General features: G+C 32.6%; 1 protein-coding gene across 1 annotated transcript; it reads left to right on the forward strand.

Annotated features, from left to right (window-relative positions):
* The first annotated feature begins 907 nt into the window (after positions 1-907).
* On the forward strand, positions 908-2,096 carry LOC115951176 (calmodulin-binding protein 25-like). The gene has a single exon (XM_031068357.1). The coding sequence runs from the start codon at positions 1,126-1,128 to the stop codon at positions 1,840-1,842; it is 717 nt and encodes a 238-aa protein (XP_030924217.1). The 5' UTR covers positions 908-1,125; the 3' UTR covers positions 1,843-2,096.
* The last annotated feature ends 12,310 nt before the right edge of the window (positions 2,097-14,406 follow it).

The raw sequence follows: 14,406 nt of genomic DNA on the forward strand, positions 1-14,406 counted from the left end.
AGAATATAAATTCTATCTTATATATAAAAAAAAAAAATACAGAACGCACCCTTAATGCAGTGGTCACTTCACAAGTATAAATATTTGTAGGATCTGGAGGGCAAGAGTTAGGTTTAAGTCTCCAAAAGGGAGTTTTACACACATATACATTTAGATTAGGCTAGAATATAAATTCTATCTTATATATAAAAAAATATATAGAGTATTACTATTATTATTCTATTCCCTACTAGTAAATAAAGTTAAAACAAAACCCGACACCTATGAGTGTGTGCTAGTTAAGTTGGCGTCTTCTACTTGAACGTAATTATAGTGACAGCTCTATCGAGAACGCTAATGAGCATGAGCCGAGAGTATATAGTTATTTTCTAGACATTTTTTAATGTAGAATTCGAACATGAGACCTTCACATTTCAAACCCTTAAAAGTGAGCTCATAACAACTAGATCAATCACCTTCGATAATTAAGTATAATTATATTGATATACACAACAAAGTGGTATTGTATGTCACACACAATGAAATAGTGTTTGTATGGCACATATACACATACATAATGAATACAAATCTTCTATACCATTTTTTTTTATAAAATAACCAAAGTTTAAAATTTTAAAAATAAATAAACATTTTACAAATTATAATGGCTGGCAGGTAACTATCAGTACTTCATTCACAAGTCTTTCCTTTCTCTCTCAAATGACTTCAAAGTTCAAACAGTCAAACCCCGCCCCAAAATACAAACCATGGTTAGTCGTATTTAGTTACCCTGCACCTACAGTACGTGCCACGTATTATTAAGCATTTTGCTTAGCTTACAACCAGTACGGAAGTGTGACGCGTGTCCCCCAAGAATACAACGCGGTTTCTTCCTTCTCACCGCCCTATTTATCTCCCCTCTCCCCCCTTCTTCTCTTTCCCTCTCATTTCCTCTTCTCTCAACTATCAACTCACTTTTACTTCCCAACTCAACTCTTTCTTTCTTAAGCTCACATCATCATCTTCTTTCTTGTTTTTGTGAAGACTTATTAGTTTCTCCGCCGAAATTCAACCCAAAAACGATAATGTTTTAAATTATTGTTTACCTTCAAAAGCTTTTAAAAACATTTCTAAAGAAAATCATTTATGGCTGACAACATGGCGAGTATTGAATCTTGGAATTTCCGTCACTCTTTCGCAGACACATGGATCACCGATGCTCTTCAGAAATCGATTTCGAGCGCGAATCCAGCAACCGATACGCTATCTCCGTTGCTAAACCTCATCAAGCCCGACATGACTACGTCGCCTACTCCAACAGTTTCGGGCGTATCGGGCGGTTCGGATCCCGAGACTCCGATACCGAAACGCCAGCGAAACGCGATTCCGGTTTCTGGAGGTGTAGGGAAGGTTTCGAAACGGAAATCGCGCGCTTCGAAGAGGTCACAGACGACTTTTATAACGGCGGACGCAGCGAATTTCCGCCAGATGGTGCAACAGGTTACCGGCGTGAGATTCGGTAACGCGTCGTCGGTTCCGATGGTGCCTATACTGAAGCCGGAGCCGCAGAGACCCGGTAACCGGTTACCAGGAGGAGGAGTAGGAGTTGGAGCTTGCTTGCCGACTCTCGATACGTCGGCGTTTTTGTTGGACCATCATCAGCAGCAAGTGGTGGGATCCAACTCAGCTGCGGCTTTAGCTGGAGGAGCTGGAACTGGACTTGGTGGGTCGGGTGGGCCACTTTCTTTTGGGTCGAATCTGGGTCACGTTTCTGATGGTCCCGGTATTGGTAGTTTCGGTGGTGGGTTTGATTTTGACACATTCGCGAACTTTCCCACTCTCGAGTCGTGGAAAGTCATGTGATACTTCCCAGCATATTTTTTTGTTTAATTTTATCTTACCCTTATGAATATGGTTTTTTCTTTTTTAGATTTTAATTTTAACCCAGGACCCAGTGGTTGGATCTGTTTATAATTTGGGGGAGACCGTGTTTGGGTAGTAACTCTTTTTTTTTTCTTTTTTGTTGTTGTTGCAGCATAGTTTCGTTGTTAATTAGTGGTGTAATGGTGATATGGTATATTATTATGGATTATGGATTACTTATGGATTATGGATTATGGGTTATGGCTCTTTGTTTAATTTAAAACTTTTTTAAGGCATTAGGTATTTTTGCACTTTGTATGATTTGTACACCTATAGTGTAGCAGCCTTGTTTTATATGTGATCTTTGATCTTTCTAATCCAAGACAAAGGTTGTAAAAGAGGAATGTGAACCTCCACGCAACGTTGTACTACCATTCCAGAAGTACCTTCTTCATTTTTTTTTTTTTTTTTTTTTTAATGCTTAGGCCTTAACTAGCCGAAGTGACAATGTGTCGGCAAGTTTTATTAAGGACACAGAATTTTGCGGCATTGTGCATCGTTGGCACAATTTAGAGCTGACAGCAAACCCACCCAAAATTGGTACCCATAACTTTTGAGTCGACAAGATGTTCTTTCTCTTGTTCTGTGGGTTGTTTGGGCAGCGTTTGGATTACGTTTCAGCGTTTTGCCCTTCTTCTTCTTCTTCTTCTTTTTTTACTAGCATCTCAGCGTTTGAAACATAAACAGCACATTAAGACAAATGAATAATATTTTTATTTGTAAATAATAATCAAAAATTATATTTTTATTATTTTTTCAGTTTTCAACAAAATAATAGTATTCAACGGCATCCTTGGTCACGACTAAAGCCTAAAGATATTTAGGTAAAAATATAAGAATAAAAAAATTCCTTGAGTTATTATATATGGGGTTTATTCACAATGTTGATATATTTTGACTTGGCTTGTTTGCTAGATAGTAGGTGTGATGATTTATAATAAACCAACTTGCCAAACCTTGTAGAGAAGAGATTAATAAATTATTTGGCTAAACTAGTTGGTGTGTGGTGCAAGTTACCTAGTAAATTAATGTTATCCTTTAATAAATAAAATACAATGCCTCTTTCTGGGGGGTACTGAAATAAAATTCAATGCTAACATGATAGGATGAGATGCGTCATTCATTCATTATTTAATTAAAAGAAATTCATCCATCTTCAACTAATTTATATTAAAGTTAAAGGTGCGAAGGGTTTACTCAAGTCAAAAAGTTCTAACTAAAGAATTGGCCCTCTAATGGGGTTAGTTGAGTGCATGGGCAGACTTAAGTCTCGATTTGAGAGTTGAGTTTGCTACAATCCAATAATTCTTAATATGCTGCGGAATGCGTAACTACAAAAATATGAATTGATTAACAATATTTACAATATAGATGAGATTACATCTTTTATTGATGTGCCAATCGTTTAACAATATATATACACACATTGATGAGACTAGTTTTAAATATAATCAACTGTTATTGTTAGTGTAAGCTAATAAAGAAAAAAAAAATTATGAGAAATTTATTGAATTGGCCAATGATTCCAAGATCAAATACCTTTTTTTTTTTTAAGTGAAGTTAAAGTGGTATACCTTTGTGTTAAAATCATATTTCCTCTCTCTTTTGTGTGTGAGTGTTTATTTGTTTCTCTAAAATATAGATAGGTTTTTCTAAGATTAAAAAATGATAAATTTAATTCAATAAATGTACAAGTAGTGGCATTTAAGTGCTAACCCAATGATAATAGCATTTTTTGTGATGTTAACCCAGTGGTAATAACATTTTTTGTGATGTTTTATTTCTGTAATTCAAATCTTGCATTCCCACTATTTATCTATCTCAAAAAATAAAATAAAATTGTGTGCTTTATCAAGAAAAAGAAATAGTGTTTAATTCTTGCTTTAAACTTTGTTTACTCTTAAATCGGACAGTTTTTCATCTACCAAATGATCCGAAATCAATCAAATATATGTAATTGATTTAAAGGATGTATACATTGTCATTTTTCATGGCTTGACTTACCAAATATCATGTAAAATGTCTTTCATATAATACATAACAGGAGTCAATCACTGTTCATCAAAAAACAAGAGTCAATCACTTTTGATATATTGATAAAATCGGAAAGGCAAAATGTCCCAATAGTGGGTCATTTCACCCACGTGTATTGGTCAAAGTTTTGAATTTTGTTCAGAGGTTACCAGAATAGAATATTTCTGTATCAATAATAATAATAATAATAATATAACGTTCATAAACAAAATAATATAATAAGTCCATATTTCATAATTAATTCTATTTTACTAACTAACATAAATTCATAAAAAGATGTAATAATTTTTTTAATAAAAAAAAGTTCATAAAATATCGTCATAATTATAAAAATCTCTTACATAATTTATTTATTTTTTGGAAAAAACATCTCATACATAATTAAACTAACAGAAAAAGTTCATAAAATCCCATGAAAGTGAGCATTTTTCTTTGAAAAAATTTGTAAGAAAGCCCACAAAATCAATTTTGATCCAAAAATGCAAATTCTTTCTTAAAATGCCGGAATTCTGTCAAAACGGTTGATATAAGCCAAAATTTTGACTAAGATGAAATAGAGGATTTAGTCTATCGATTTATGAAACGAAATAGAATATTTTGGCTAGAGCAGAATAAAATTTAAAACATTGGTATTGGTTGTGTCAGCACTCAAATTGAAGTTGACCTTGTTGACTACCCTTAAATTTTGAGGTAAATTTGATTTTGTCCCATAAAGTTTTAAAACTTGGATTCGTATCCCTAACTTTTGTATCGTTTGAAAATAAGTCCTTTCGTCAATGCACCATATTGAAGTGTTGTCGAGTGCCAACTAAGTTCAAAATGATGTCATTTTTTCATTCAAAACTACAACGTCTTAACTTTTAACCCTTATTAAAGCCATGTAAGATATTAGTTCAACTAAACTGTAATTTACATCTTAAAGTTTGAAATAATTTTGATTTTTCTCTCTAAAATTTCAAATTATAGATCTATAAAATTAAGTCATTTCGAATTGAGATGACACTCTTAAAAGACACCTAATCAAAATGCATGCATGGATAGAAGAGTTTAAATCCAAACGATATGCACGAACACCTAATCGTTTTGTTTTGATTATTTTTTCCCTAAATTTCAAATCAAACCAAGAAGAGAATCTTCATACTTAATTCAAAGTATTAAATCACCTAAGCCAAACCAACAAGATAATCTCACTTAGAACTCTTGTACCTTTGGCACCAGTGACTGTATTATAAATTGTGTTTTGATTATTTTACATCCAACAGTATCTATATTCTTTCACATCAAATCCACATTCTTTCATATATTGTGTAAAATGTGAATACTTGGTATAAAAATACAGACATTGTGTGAAACATTTTGCATCTAAAAATGTGAAAGAACATTTAACCTTATAAATTATAACTGCATCCCCCCATTAAATATAGAGTATGCATTTGGCTAATTTATTTGTTGTTACTTTATTTACATTTTTTTTTTTTCAAAGACAAAAAGTAACTTTAGCATAATCTGGATGTGTTGGAGATGTCTATTATTAGAACTTGCTACGAGAAACTTCAATTAGGATTAGTCTTTGGAAACACTAGAAGGAAATGACGGGAAATTAAGTTCTTCTTAACTTTATGATGAGGAATCCACTACTGTCATTTTAGATAGACTTTGATAAATCCTGGCTGCATAACCCTTTTGAAACTATTTTTTTTTCCCTCCCCGGTCCATCTTTTCCAAGATCCAATGACGGGTAGAATTTGCCTAAATGGAACTGGTCTCTTCCTAATAAAGTCGATCAAAAATTGAAAATAAATGTTGCCATCATAGCACTATGAACTTAATTTGGGTCATGAGTCAAAAAATGACTTCCCTAACGACAAACCCTTGAAAAAGACCGTGGCCATGGTGCATCCCATCTGGTTGCATTTCTCTATTAACCATTTCATGTCATAATTTAGACAAACAGACCTCCGTGATATATGGACAGCAGTACTTCGAGTCGTGAAAATCTAGGACTACAATTATTTTTGCCACAATTTCGATACAGTAGTGGTATAGAAAAAAAAATTGTAAATCCATGTAAATATAACACGAGATTACTTTTGCTTATAATTTTCTACATCGAAATTATGACAAAGTTGTGAAAAAAAGAAAAAAAAAGGAAAAGGTTGTTGTAGAGCCACTCTTATGAGTCGTTGTCAGACCGTTCACAGATCGAATATTTTGCAAAACAAGGAACCCCATCGTTTTGCATAAGGTGATAGATGCCACAACGTAAGCATTGGAAAGCTACCTTACTCGCTATAGATGTGAAAAGACCGCCACATGTTATCTTAGAAGATGCTAATCTTTTGAGTTTACATTAATAGATCTCAGCAAAAAAGAGTTTACTTTTAATAGAAGAGTGAGAAAAGATATAAAAATCTTTATTACTTATTAGGAGAGATGGTATAATGATATTGACTAATTGACTAGCTGTTTTTATTTTGTTCACGACTACATGTCATTCAATTTTAACGTATTCTGTGACGATATAGGAGCCAATTACCTTTCGTTGTCTCTTTCCCCCTTATTGGCAGTATTAAGAATTATACTTTAGGATCTTTTATTGAGAAAATAACAGTTCCCTAATCAAATTAATAATACTAATAAAAAAGAAAAAAAATTTGAAGACTCTTAACATCAGAAAAATTCTATAAAATTTAACATATAAGTCCCCGAACGCAAAAGCCAAAAATGTTTTAAAAAAAGATTGATTGGTTTTCGACCACTTGGTGGACAGGAGAATATTCAGTATCTGCTTGTGAAATATTGGGAGTTCGGATAATGAGAAATTAAAAGAGAGATCAAGATGACTGATTAGTCAGTGAAATATTGGGAGTCGGCTAAAGAGAAATTAAAAGAGAGATCCAGATGACTGATTGGCCAGTGAAAAAAATCTCCATCTTCTGTTTTTTTTTTTTTTATACGCAAAGCGTCACCAATGATGTCGTGAAAGAACATTTCCTTTCGTGTACCCTGTAACCCCCGTGTTCATATGAATACAAAAGGGTTTAATTCCAAAATAGTTGACAATCAATAGATCATATTGTCTAATATATTAGAGATAGTTGAATTGAATTTAAAGGATAATTAGGAAATGACAAAGCAATCCATGACTTATTTAATTTGACGATCCTTCCTAAAATACTTTGCTATTTGAAATCAAACTAATTTGATATTTAAGGATCCCCTCAAAAAAAAAAAAAAAGATATTTAAGGCAATAACAGTCAATTGATTAAAGAGCGCATTAAAAGGCAAGAACACATTTAAAGATCAAGAGCACTTTTAATAATTGATGTTGAGTTTAACAAAGGAAAGACATTCAAGATTTAGTGAATGCTACACTCCAATTAAGTGTCACTCCTTCATAAGACTTAATCATTAATTCTCATTACGCATCAACCCTTTGCTTGTATTCACATGTGCACACTTGGATGATCATATTTCTATGTCTAGTTGCTCACATGCTCATGTAGTTTCACATGCTCACATGCTTGTATGCCCTCATGCTCATATGCTTAGATGTTTTGATGATCACATGTGCATGCTCGCACACCTGTGTGCCCTCATGCTCACATGCTTTGATGATTACATGCTCACATATTCACATGCTTGATTGATCGCATGCTTGTATTCTCATATGCTCGAATGTTTACATTTCTTTATGCTTAAATGCTCACATGTTTAGATGCTCCCATATTCACACGCTTCCATATTCACATGATCAAATGTCATATGCTCATACTTTCTATTGACCTTTACATGATTAAGTGTCCTTCACACGAACCTTTCTCCTACTTTTTGTTTATTTGCCTCACATGACCCGTAGACGAACTATAGGGCTCAAATGTATATACGTGTTCACATATGTTGGAAAATTTAGACCCTAGTTGATAGAATTAACAAATTTTAAACCTAAGTTGTTAATTAGATTTATTATGAATAAACCTTGATAAAACAAACTAACATCAATATCATGTCAATATCATGCACAGCGGAATAGTAAATAAGACAAGATATGATGACTTAGGAAAACCAATGAAACAAACTAGTTTCATAGTAAAAAACCTAGGGGAAAACTTTCCCGAAAAGTAATTCACTATAATAAAGAGAAGTTTTAGATCTAGTACAAAACATTTATCCCTAGATTTTACAATCCTCGTTGATGAACTTACAGCAGAAACCTTCTACCGATTCAGAACCTCTGAACTTTTCAATATATGAATGCCACCCTTTTTGCACGTATCAAAGTACGTGACTAACCAATGATGCACGGCTCCCAATATGTAATTATCACACCAACTGGAAGAAGATATTGGCTGCAAAGTTCTTCACTTCATCAACAATGAAGATTAACAAGCAATTGGTTACAAAATCCTAAGACGCAGTAGCTTATTTGAGAGAGAATAAGGCACTTGGTCACTTTTTTCATGTGTTCCCCTTATATTCTCTTATGTGATGGCTTTTAAAATAAGCCTTATATATGTTTAGGGTTGTGAGAAAAGAAACTCTACACATACATGTCAGCATGGGCTGAAAATCAGATCTGAAAATTCTGATTTCATAATTCTCGATAGATACAGCTGTCGAGCTATCTATCGAGACCTCGATAGATAGGTTATTTGTCGAGCTTTAATGAATCAACACTTCTTCACTTGTTTCTTAGAAAAATTTGCATGGTTTCAATACTAGACTTGAACTCTTGTTCCTTGATGTACTAAACCCATCCTAGATCTACCAAAATATAAGTAAAGTGTGTTTTGTCAAAGGATTAGCCAATTCTAATTGACATATGTTCATAACAAATCCCACATATGTTTTAACAACATAGGCTCATTAGATAAACACCATTTATTCACTATCCAGTAACGATATATGAAGGCCAGTTAGGGGTGTCCACGGGTCGGGCCAGGTCGGGTTTATACCCGACTCGAATTTTTAGGGTGAGTGAAAAGCAAAACTGAAACCGACCCGTAATAATGGTTAGATCGTCCAATTCAGGTCCATAAGGTTTCAGGTTTGGCCGTTGGTGCCAATATTTTGCCGGATCCATCGAATCTGGACTAGATCTCACGAGATCTCGTCAGATCTAATGGATTTCAAATAGCTCTTTGTCAGAAAATCAAAAATATCGTCAATATTTGTAAATTTTTGCCGGAAAACCTTTGAATGTTGCCAGATTTTGTTGATTTTATGGTCGAGTGGGGTGGCTCGAGTTTTTGGGGAGGAAACCCGCCAACCGACCTAAAGGTATCGAGTTCTGTGGGTGGCAACCCGCCGCTGACCGTTGGATTGGTCAGTTTGAGTGGTGGCGGTTTGGTTTCGGGCGGGTTCGATAAGTTGGTCGGGTTTCCGAGTTGAGTGGACACCCCTAAGGCCAACTATGACTAGGTAGGCTTGGGGTGCCTAATCTCTTCACATCCTGTACCCAAACTCTAGACTTTGTCTGGTAGGTAGACCTTCATGGAGTAATGTTTTAGTTCCTGGACCTATAACCAGGTGTCAACTCCTTCACCTCTTTTTAAGAGGCTCTGTGTATTCCTAGGCTTACGTTGGCAATGAGTCTAAAACCGCCTTCAAGGAGGTGAAGTATTGCGCACCTCGCGTTTGTGAGAAAGAATCAACATACTGATATATCATTTAAAGGAAGTACGGATCATGGAACTTACACGAGAGATGTTTATTTAACTAAATTTAGCCCAAAAGTTCATTCAAAAGGTAATTGTATTACATATCTATTTAAACACACGTCCCTAAAGTCCTAACAAAAAAATTGATTAGTTAACGAGTGCCTTTTACACTCGTTAAGATAGAATTTTATAATGTAGTTAAAGCCACTTTTTATAAAAAGTTGAGTTACTTTCAACTAAAAATCATATTTTTATTTGCTTCTTTTATTTTCCAATATTTGAAGCTTCGTTAACAAGTGCAATACAAGTGGAACCATTTTGAAGCTTCGTTAACAAGTGCACAAAGGCACTTGCTAACTAAACCGGTAAAAAATGAAAATACAAAAAAGAAGGGACACTAAGGGCTCGTTTGGTAGAGGAGTTTGAGTAGTGTTGTTTATAGTTTTTTAAAATACGTGTGAGTGAAAAAGTATGTGAAAATGTGTGTAATATTGTTAAAAAACTAAAAATGGATGTTTGAAATGTCCTACCAAACGGTCCTTAAATATTTTTAGTAGATGTCTATTGTGTACTTTTTCTATTGGTCAACCTTGTTGGGGACCAACCTACAGTGTTTAACCGATTCCCTACAATTCCAAATTAGAGTAGTTATAGGGGAACATAAACGAATTATACTACTAATGTAGTAGTATGATTTTTGTTAATATGCTTTTTATTTTATACATATATGAGCCTTTTTAAATACTTAGGTAAAAAAAATAGGGAGCCAAAACGAAATTGCTTCTACCTCCTCTTTTGCAATTTTGCTTACTCAAGTGCAATTCTAAGAGTGTAACTAGCTTTTTTACTTCTTGTGTTGATGCAAGTAACAGGCTCAACTTCCCTGAGTTGAAGATGTGTCTAAAAGCCAAGCCAATCAAAAATTCAAAATTTCATAGCCAGGTGAGAAATGTAACCCCAATAATTCTAAAATAACGTTTCAATATTATGCTCCAAGCAATTTGGAGACCATAATTGGTTGCCTATAATACGCATGATTACTCATGGTTATTTCTAAGTTAAGGGAGAAGGCTTGTACACACTTTCCCTCTATGTCCCCAAGGAGACCACTCCCTCCAATTGGTCTTGAATTTTCCAAAGCATTCTCATGATAAGAAGTGCTACGTTTACCCTTTACAACATTTTCACAACAAATTATAGGTAATAAGTTGTTGTTCGTTCTAATTTGAATTCACTACTTAAATTACTTTTTTTATTTACCCGTAACAAATTGTAATAACCTGTCATTTAAACTTTATTGTGAAAGTGTTATAAATATAGTATTTTGTGGTGTTGTTTTCATGTCAGCAAATCTAGAGAGAACCGTATCGTGTTCACATTTTCAGAAGAAAAGTTTTACTTTGGGTGGAGCGAGAATCTTCTAAATCCAACTCTGGTTAAATGGGCCTTTGCTTTTGGAGAAAGAGGAATAAAAAGGAGACCCACGTATGGGCTTCTCTGTTAAATTTTTGATAATATGGCCAATAATATATCGGGGAACTCGTAAGCAGGACTTTTTGCCCAATTTCACTGTAAAAAGGAGATCCTTCTTCCTCTTTTCATAAGCAAAGACTTTTTCCCAGTTTCACCTGACATTCTAAATTAAAAACCTGCCCCAATGTCATAGATTTAAAATATATATATATTTGTCAGATTTGTCAAACCATAGCCAAACTCTTTACTGATTGTGTTAGTTTTATAAAACAATAAAGAAATTAATAAATCAAAACGTGAAAGAGAGAATCTATTTGCTGCTGACTTTTTTTTTTTGAGGTTAACTCACTGATGTTACCATTAATATTATCAAATAATATTATAACCTCAATTGCATTTGACATCTGGCCTCCCATCCCATTATAAGTCACTAGATGCAGATATTTTATAAAATAATTTTTTAAATTAAATTTGTCAAGGCATTTTAGGTATTGTATTAATTGGTTCAGTCTTTGGACTAAATACTTGGCTGAATTCATTGTTTTCTACTATTCTGCTTTCAATTAGTAGGGTATATGTTTTCTAGTTAACTCGATTGGTGCAGTTTTTAATGGTTGAATAATAAATTTGGGATTTATAGGTTGAAGCTTTATTAAAAAAAAAAAATTAGGAGTGGCTACTTCTTTAATTTATAGTCTTTATCTCTTAAAGATAGTTAAAATGGCAAAATAGTGAGTTCTAGATTGTTTGAGTATAAAATATTTTGTCATTAAATAAAAGATCTCGAGTTTTAAACTCTTTCTACAAAATAAAAAATAAAAAATAAAATTATTGATGTCTTAACCTAATAATAATAATAAGTAATTATGATAAAATAAATGCTATAAATTAAAATTCCTTCAAATCTTAAAAAAAAAAAATGTTAACGAATGCTCTAAAGATATTTATTGGTAAATTAATTTAGAAATTTTTTTATGGAAAAAAATAATAAATATTTTAACAGAGTTTTCAATTTCTCATAAAAATAGATAAAAAATTTTCTAAAATAATTTATTAACAATTGATCCAATAAAAAATAAAAATAAAAATCGATTCTCACAATTTTACATCTTTTATATGCTAAAATGTGGATATTTTTTAAATATTTACATTTTTACATCATTTATTGATATGTATATATATTATAAAATATTTCAAAGATGGAATTGGTTCCATTCAGCCGCGAGTGTTCCACTATTACACTCGAGAGATTACAGCATTAAGTCTCATTGGAAATGTCAAAGACGGTGTGCTGTACTTGATGGTACATTTCTGTCTTTTTGTCCTTAGACTGACAGTGACTTGCCTCTACCTTCACACCCATCATGCATTGACTTTTGTCTTATACGTCAAACTGTTGACACGTGTCCTTTCTCAACAAACCACACCTTATCCTTGACCGCTGGATCAGCATAATCAACGTTCAACATCTGGTCGACAGAGACTTTTGTGAGGCCGCGATTCCTTTCTTGAGAAATCATAGTATGCGGTCATCCACAGTAGACCGTGTCATCAATTTAATTATAACTTCATTTTAGGTATTTGTCACGAGAAAAGATTCGGGTTCAATTTTTTTCTACATAAAAAATTGATGGGTGTTTTGATCTAGTAATAAAAGAACTATTATTAAGAACGAATATCATAAATTAAAATTTTCTAAAAAATAAAAAGAGGTATTTGTCACAAAGTTAAAACTGATTGTCTGCAGTATAATTTGTCTCGCCTTCACTTAAAAGTTATTATAACTTTTGAGTAGAATTTATGTCTTTCTTGTTTTTGTGTGTTTGTTTCTAAAATAAATAAAAAAATTTAAGATACTGGGTGTTTGGTAGAGTAATTTGAGAATTTTTATTTGTAGTTTTTTGAAATACGTGTGGGTGAAAAAATGTGTGGAAATATGTGTAATGTTATTTAAAATGTAAAAATGTGAGTTTGAGATTGATGACCAAATTTTACTAATTGAGTTAACTGTAACCCAAAATTTAATTATAACACTTAGCACAATTTTTTTTTTCCAAAATAAATTTCACAAATAAAAATGGTTGATTATTAATTGGGGACACACATAGTATTATGTATTCGTAGACCAACTACTTTCCTTCATCATTCACTCATAGAATAGCTTTGACAAAAAATTACATACTTTTGAGTTAGGTTTTTTTTTTTTTTTTTTTTTTTTTGTTGTTGTTGTTGTTGTTGTTGTTGTTGTTGAGTGAAAAGGGGGCAGAGGCAACCATTGTGACTCAGCCTTTTGAGCGTGACAATAAAGACAACTCCGCTAAAGAATGTTGAATTAAGTCATAATTATTGTGGTTTGAATTAGTAGTTTGTTATTAATTTTTTATACAAGTTCATTATTAACATTATTTTATTAAAAGTTTTATTAACTTTTAAAGTATAAATTTATAAACTATTTTAAGAAACTTTTTATGATAAAATAAAAAAATTACTAACATTTTTTACAATTTTTTAAATTTCTCATAAAATGTTTCAAAAAATTGATGATACATTAACCGGACTCTTTTGTCAATAACTTAATACTTTAAACAAGTGTCAAATTTGTTATCAATTTTGATGTATTTATAGCTGGAGAAAGCTCGAGGAAGATAGAATATTGGACAATGGGGGAGGTTGTTGACCTAAGAAGTAAATGGTGCCATATAGGGTAGAATGGGGACCATGAAGGGGTGACGTATCCTCTGACTTGTGTCAGTCATTATCTATTATGTTAATTTGTCGGAGATTTTGTCCCTTTTCTTGTTGCCGGGTTGGCTCCTCTATCTATGATCTCATGCTTAAGCCTGCATTGCGTCATAATTTTTTTCTTTATACAATTGTTTCTATCATTATTCATGTATATTGAAAATATGAATTTTGTAAGAGGTATGTCTATTGTCTAGGACACAAAGTTAAATTGCATTTTATAATACATACATTGACACAAGCAAAACTGCAAATAGATTTTGAATTCTAATATAATCTGTTCTTGTATAATAAATTGGGTTTTACTCACGAATATTTTAGGGCATTCATTAGTAAATTATTTTAAGAATTTTTTTTACAGTTTTTTTAATTTTCTATAAAATATTTTTAAAAATAGATAATTAATGTATGCCCTAAGGACATACATTTACCGGACCCAAATAAATCAAGTAATATTGCATTGACCTATCTTGAGATTTATTAAAACTACACTAACATATTTCTTAATTCTTAGTTTTGAATTGTACATAGACCGATAGATCTCCATTTCTTCTCAAAATAATACCTCCACCGCAACTTAGCATCGTCAAATTC

Source organism: Quercus lobata, chromosome 7, assembly GCF_001633185.2.
Source record: "Quercus lobata isolate SW786 chromosome 7, ValleyOak3.0 Primary Assembly, whole genome shotgun sequence".
Lineage (NCBI taxonomy): Eukaryota > Viridiplantae > Streptophyta > Magnoliopsida > Fagales > Fagaceae > Quercus > Quercus lobata.

Excerpts from the sequence above, each read along its gene's own strand:
- LOC115951176 (XM_031068357.1), top strand. The coding sequence starts at position 1,126 with ATGGCTGACAACATGGCGAGTATTGAATCTTGGAATTTCCGTCACTCT.